At 41.6% G+C, this 7,461-nt stretch overlaps 1 protein-coding gene across 1 annotated transcript in view; it reads right to left on the bottom strand.

Annotated features, from left to right (window-relative positions):
• Positions 1-4: 4 nt before the first annotated feature.
• pop4 (POP4 homolog, ribonuclease P/MRP subunit) overlaps positions 5-7,461 on the bottom strand; it is a 13,658-nt gene continuing 6,201 nt past the window's right edge. The window contains exons 4-7 of the mRNA XM_019869155.1: positions 5,447-5,524; positions 4,323-4,384; positions 2,161-2,262; positions 5-345 (exon numbers count right to left, since the gene is read on the bottom strand). Coding sequence (XP_019724714.1) covers positions 209-345; positions 2,161-2,262; positions 4,323-4,384; positions 5,447-5,524 — 379 coding nt within the window. The 3' untranslated portion in view covers positions 5-208. The remainder of the gene's footprint in view (positions 346-2,160; positions 2,263-4,322; positions 4,385-5,446; positions 5,525-7,461) is intronic.

The raw sequence follows: 7,461 nt of genomic DNA, 5'->3' as shown, positions 1-7,461 counted from the left end.
GGGGGGGGGACATAAAAACAGAGAGCATGGCATCATTGTTACAAAACAGCAAATTCCTTTTTTAAGAGGTTAATTGAAAATAATTTACTTCTCGTGTTCAAAAACAAAAAACATAAAATGCTTGCTCCCCCCCCCAAAAAAAAATAACACTGAACGAAATACAATAGTTCTCACTGGTTGAGTCACACTATATAAACATACCCTGCTTTCACAAGTCAATGGTACCACTGATTTTGAACTTTTTTGCTGAGCGTTCGCTGGCTCGCTGCTCAAACTTGTTTCCGTAGATGTAAGAGATGAAGCCATTTATCTCCACCTGAAATACACTGTTCCTTTTCGGGATGACTGCAAAAAATGAGAAAGGAAAATGACATGCGCATGGGCTTGCATGTATGATTATGTGCTTTCTAGGGCTATGGCAATACATCGATTTTTAGACTTATCATGATCCAACAGCATTCAATCACGATTCATAAATGTTAAAAATGATCAAATGTTCCTGAGCAGTTGTATGTATTTCATACTGCTGCTGTGTCTACCTTTCACTGTTTTTGGGTCACGTGGACCTGTTGGACAATCATCATATTTCTTGTGATGTCATCTGGTCACGGAGGCGACGTGGTTAATCGGGTGCATATTAACTTTGGTAGAGGATGCTTTCGGAAATTGAATCCTCCGGTTTAACACTATTCTTGGAGTGTGAGTTTTCCACACATTCCAACAACTCTGAGTTTCCTAACGGTCCAGTGTGTAGCAGAGCGCACACTGAGTTTGTTTCCGGACGCACCCAGAGTCCCTACATCTCAAGTGACGAGCTACAGGTGGATTTAGACTTATTACCTCAACTTTTCTTTCCACTCTACTTGAACTACAATCGACATTAAATCCTGTCTGTGTTAACTTGTAGGAGCTGACTCCATTCAATCTAATAATGGTAAATGGAGTGCACTTACATAGTGCTTTATCTACGCCCATATGGTATTTGAAGTGCTTTAAAAAGCGTTTTCTTTTGATTACATACAGTGCTATGAAAAAGTATTTGCCTCCTTCCAGAGTTCTGTGTTTTTTGCATATTTATCACATAAAGTTTTCAGTTCAAACCAATTTTAATATCACACAGAAACTACCCAAGGAAATTCAATATGCGGTTTCTAAATGCCAATTTAATTTAGTAAGGCATAAAAAAAAAAAAAAAATCCAAAACTACATGTCCCTATCTGAAAAAGTAAATTCTTCTTTTCGAGTTCCCATTATTTTAATACCGACAGTAAAAATATGCGTGCAGCAGGCTGCCACACAATCTATTCTGAAGAAGTGTGAACCACTTTACACACAATGACTGCAAATTATGAACAGCATGGACATCTTTGCACACAGAACCCCCCCCCGCCCCCCAACCCCACACACTTTTTTTTTTTTTTTGTGTGTGTGTTCGGCCCCCTGCTGCTTCTCCTCCTCAAACTACCCCCTTTAAGTGGGGTAGACTATTACGGACATGTTCCCCTTGAGGAAGACCAGCTTGTCAAAGCAGGCACTGGCCTGGGTAGTCCTCTTTGGCCGGAAGATGTTGCCGGCTGTTGAGAAAAAAAATCTCTGCAGCAGTGGAGCTTGGGAGTGTGGTGTATTGTTTAATAAATAAGTCCACCGACACCTCCCTGTGTTTCGATGGTGCGTTCTAATGCAGGACGTGTGGTTGGGTGACCAGAAGCCTTCCAAGGCAGTTTTGGTCCTTAGCCCATTTTGCCTGATTAAGTTGAAATTAACTTTTGGGCGCCTTGTGCTGACGTCGAAAATATACATAGCACGTCACACCCATGCAAATGAATAAGCAGACGTAGCCGAGTAAAGTAAATAAAATTAAATAAATAAAACACACACACGTACACAAACACAGTGTGGACCTGGACCCAGAGGCATACAACATAGCCAGTTTTCTGAACCGGCTGGATTGTTTACAACTCTTGTTTTATGTTGAGAGGGAAGAAATTTCATCTGTGCTGTATGTTACACATACGTACAGCACATTTGACAATAAAGTTGTATTCAATTCAATTCAATACAAAACTGTTTAAGTGTCAACCAAGACAGCATTTACCTGAGATCATCTTCCCTACAATATTATGCACCGAAATAAATAAGAAAAAAAAAACAGTTGCTTACCTTTGAGTGTGTCCTGTTTTGTAATAATTTTGAAAACATGTTTGAACTCCTGGATCAAAATTCCTGTAATGCCCACATATGAAGGGCATTTGGACCGAACCACTGTTTAAAAAAAAAACAAAAAAAAACAGACAAAAGAAAAAGTTACAAACAGAAGGACACATTTAATGAAAAACAACCATCGTCATGTGTTGTGTGGGATTTGTGTGTTGTCTGGGTTTTGTTGGTGCAGAGGTGTTATGGTGGTTTGGGTAGAGTCTGGTGGGTCAGTGGTGGTTCCTTTGGGCAGGCTTGCCCTGAATCGGTGTGTCTGTGTGCTTTGCTTGGAGCTGATTCCGATGCACCTAGTGGATTCTTGGTGCAAGAGGACAGCTCACCTGGCTTCACTGCTAAGATGCCAAAAGCATGATCTGACCTCAATCAGGAGCCATTGTGACTAGGGAAAGAGGACGGGTGCACGCCTCTGTGCACACAAGTGTGCAAATGTGGATGCGTGGTGCAAGTATTCATGTACACGACAGATTCAATTGCCTCAGTGTGCACGTTCTAAGCATATTGCAGCTTAGTCAGCATGACTGTGCGCAGGCCAGCCTCCAGGCCAAAAGTAAAAGTGTATATACACAGTGTTGAGAAGGTGAATTATATATATATATATATATATATATATATATATATATAAAATATTATTTGTAACAATATATTTATAGAAAATATAAATAGTAAACGAAGTCTTATCCAACAGCGACCTCTACTGCTTCGTTCGAAAAAAGGCAACAGCAACCACCACACTTGTTTACATAGTGAACGATGTTTATTTCGGTCACAGCTGCGAGTTTCCTGAACGCAACATACTCATAGCTGCTCTGCCAATAGCTTACCGAGCATCATCCTGACCTCCGATTGGCCAAGAGGGACCTCACTGTCTATGTGTGTAGATATTGTCGCCAGATCTGTGGAAGATAGAGTGGAATGCATCCGATTTGCTGCTCAGAGTAAATTGCTTGTGGCTCGACGGACAGTCAAATAAACGAACGTTTCCTGGAATGCTTTACTTGTTATCATGCTAAAAACCTTACGCTAACTGGAGCGCTAATGAGAGAGAAGCGCTCCAGTTAGCCTAAGGTTTTTAGTCTTCGAGAGCTAACTATGGCCATCGAGGACTACGAAGCGTCCCGTGGCTGGCTTAAAAGTTCATTGCATGACATCAGCTGAGCAACGCTGTCTTGGGGGGCGATCGAGGGGAGGTCAAGTTAGAGACAGTGAGATGGTGGAAAGAAAATCCAACGGGTCCGGGAAGTATTTGTTATTGTTAGATTCAGACGCAGCATGAACGTTGCATTGCTAAAATGCCTACAAAATGGACCTTTGGATGTCAAGCAGCAAAAACAAGAAGAGCTCTGACGCTGGAAGAGAGGGGAAAAGTGATCAAATGAAAGACGGAGGAAGCAAAATAAAAGACATTATCCAAGAAATTGATGTCAGTGAAAGTGAATGCTGATCGTATATTTCGCAATTTCTTTCCCTTTTTTTCTTTCTACACTGATTATATGAAGTGTCAAATAAGTGTGTGCTCATACTTATGCACTATTGGAATAAAAATAAAGAGTACACAATCGTTTGTGTGTGCGTGTACACATACGTTTGTGTGTGTGTGTGTGTGTGTGTGTGTGTGTGTGCTTACATCAAATTTGCTACAGTGAAAAACCCCCTGTTGTGAAAAATTTCTTGCTGCAAACATGATTTCGTTGTAGAGGAGTTTCACTGTATAAAATATTTTTTACAAAATAAAAATATTGCTTGAATATACAGTTGCATACAGTGGACCCCGCTATTTGCTGGGTAGAGGGACAGGGCTAGCCCGCAAATAGCGAAAATCGAAAGTTAAATGATTGAATCTCAACGAGTGTGCCATTGCTGGGGCACCATGGAAGTCCGCCTTCAATAGTATTTATTTTTAAATATCGATCTTCGTTTATCTATTTATGCCAGCGACTTATAGCGGTGGACACAACAAATCAATGAATAGAAGATCTATTAGATGGTAGCAGGTTTAAAACTAGGGTGTGTGCGCGCGCATCGCACACACACACACGCATACACGGTGCCTAAATCACATTGTGTCATAGTTTAAAAAGTGATGATCGATTTAAGTCACAATTTACCTGTGATAATGGCACCATGGAAGTCCGCCTTCAATAGTTTCTGCTGCACAGACTGTGGACTGCTGCAATAGCGACACATTTCAAAACCAAATTAAGCATTCTTGCATCTCTCTTGAAAGGCACTCCAAATATCGAAGCTATCAATCCATCGAGCATTCTATACCGCCGCCCGCATTAGGCTGGTGGGTGAGCTGGACCCTGTCAAAGATGACTATCAGCAAGAAACAGGACAGGTCACCAGCCAACTACAGGTCACAAAGAAACTATTCACATTAACGCAATTTTGTCAATCAACCTAACATACCGGTACATTCCCCCTTCAAGCACAGGGAGAATATGCAAACGCCACACAGCTACGATAGGAATAACATTTGCAAACAATTATTGCACCACGTTGCCCTTATTACATAGAATTCGGGCTGTAACAACGATTTAAAAAAAACGATTAATCATTCAGGACGGCCTGGTAGTCCAGTGGTTAGCACGTCGACTTCACAGTGCAGAGGTACCGGGTTCAATTCCAGCTCTGGCCTCCCTGTGTGGAGTTTGCATGTTCTCCCCGGGCCTGCGTGGGTTTTCTCCGGGTACTCCGGTTTCCTCCCACATTCCAAAAACATGCATTGTAGGCTGATTGAACACTCTAAATTGTCCCTAGGTGTGAATGTGGGTGTGAATGGTTGTTCGTCTCTGTGTGCCCTGCGATTGGCTGGCAAACGATTCAGGGTGTCCCCCGCCTACTGCCCGAAGACAGCTGGGATAGGCTCCAGTACCCCCCGCGACCCTAGTGAGGATCAAGCGGTTCGGAAAATGAATGAATGAATGATTAATCATTCAATTCTTTCGGAGATTAATTTAATGATTCTGAGCGGGGAAAAAAACATGTTTTAATGTCAATCCCACATTATTTCAAATTGACAGTGCAAAAAACCGCAGAAACAAAATTACTTCATATCTACTGCTGAGTGGCTGCTTCCTAGGATTTGGATAATTTTAGATTAAACACAGGGTCTCGAAGCAATCGATTACCAACAATTATTCAATTGATTTGATAATATATTATTTGTTAATTAGGTAATTGCTGCACTTCAACATAAAGTTATGCATTTGATTTTGAGGTTATTTACCTTGTTGGCTTCAATCCACTGCAGAGATCAATGATATATTGTTTCCAGAGATTATGCAGAGGTAAAAAAAGTTCATACCTGCAATTTTAGCATGATAACAAGTAAAGCATTCGAGGAAACGTTCGTTTATTTGAATGTCCGTCGAGCCATAATCAATTTACTCTGAGCAGCTAATCGGATAATACGGATCTAGCTTCAGTATCTACACACATAGACAGTGAGGTCCCTCTTGGCCAATCGGAGGCCAGGATGATGCTCGGTAAGCCAATAGCAGAGCAGCTATGAGTATGTTGAGTCCAGGAAACTCGCAGCTCTGACCGAAATAAACATCGTTCACTATGTAAACCAGTGCAGTGGTTGCTGTTGCCGTTTTTCGAACGAAGCAGTCGAGGTCGCTGTTGGATAAGACTTCGTTGTAGTGAGTGTCTTCGCGAGGCTGGAGCAGAGAAAATGATTTCGTATAACGCAACAGGGGGGTTTTCGTCGTATGGGGGGCAGTAGAATGGGAATTGTGTTAATGCATGAAGATTTTTTCACATAAGGGGGTATTTTCGCCCATGTAGGTTTCGTTCTAGAGGAGTTTCACTGTAGTAGGCACCAAACAGTAAAACTAAGAGTCAGATTTACTGACATCTGATCGTTCTGTTGCAGCTACGCTCAAGGAAATGCCAAAATAAATTCTGTCGGGGGGGCTATAGAATTTATTTTGTGATTTTCTGTTTTGATGCATTACTGTATTTTCAATTTTCATAGTTTCATTGAAGTAATCGTTAATTTACGTTTTTTGGAGGCGGTCATGAACACCTCTCGAGTCTAACGGAAGAAGAGAAGGCACGGAGACGGACAAAGACGTACCTGTAGCTCAATCTAGTGGATGCATTGTAGATTGCGCCTTATAGTCCAGTGCGTGCAATATCTGAAAAAATTACAAAATAGGCCATTGATTGAAAGTGCGCTTCATAATCCAGTGCGCCTTTTAGCATGGAAAATACGGTATATATATTTATAAGGCCAAATTTAATGGTATACATGCATGTAGAAGTAAATGTAGTAATTAACATTCCTTAATGCTATATACAGAGATGAAAGTGGACTTCCCTGAAAATTCCGGAAAAAATAAAAAATTATATATGTGTGTGTGTGTATATATATATATATATATATGCATGCATGTACACTATAGGTAAGAAGATGGGGCCGCCAGGGTCGGGTCGGGCCTAAAAATGTCAATCATTGTTTGGGTTCGGGTCGGGCTTCTCTCTCGCTGACTTTTTTTGGTTTGTTTCTCTCTCGCTGACTTTTTTTTTTTCGAGGCCGTTAATTGTTTTGGCCACGAGAGACCGTGGTTCGCAAAAAAACAGAAGTGGCGTCATCACAACACGTACTGTACTAAACTCTCGCAATGACAATTCAAAGAACTCCTTCATATCTTGATGATCCAGCCATCATTGTTCTTTTTTGTCTCGATGCTTCTCTCTCTTCAAGTGCCACGCTTGATTCTTAAGGACGTTTTGCTGCTGTGGTGAATGGCTCAATTTTCAACCCGTCAAAATGACGGACGGCCTTAAATTTTCCCCGTCCACTCTTAAAAAAAATCCGTCAATGATGGAAAATTGTCCGTTAATGTAACCGCTTCAGAAACAGAAATATAATAGATGTAAATGTTTATCTAGTCTTGTGTAACTTCGTTCCAAAAGACAGGCTATGTTATCAGCAATCACCCCTCCACCTCCCTCCTCCTCCCAAATAAAATATGAAATCACGGGTTTGCTTCGGGCTCGGGCCTGCAAATCAAGTGAAGTGATCGGGCTCATGCACCCTTTGTGGCTCCCGTTCTCGCCGAAATTTTGAAATCTCAGAGATATGGCGAGGCCATGAGAATGCGAGACGAGGATATTATTACTGTTGCGACGCCACTCTAGTCTCTAGCTTGTCCGCTGCTCTCTGCTGTGCGTGCATCAGCGCGAACAATTACGCAAGCGCGTCTTTTGATTTCAACCAATAAGCGCCGACGC

The sequence above is a fragment of the Hippocampus comes genome, unplaced genomic scaffold (genome assembly GCF_001891065.2).
Source record: "Hippocampus comes isolate QL1 unplaced genomic scaffold, H_comes_QL1_v1.1 scaffold303, whole genome shotgun sequence".
Taxonomy (NCBI): Eukaryota; Metazoa; Chordata; class Actinopteri; order Syngnathiformes; family Syngnathidae; genus Hippocampus; species Hippocampus comes.
Note: the sequence above shows the minus strand (reverse complement) of the source record. Positions and strands in the feature narration are given on the sequence as shown.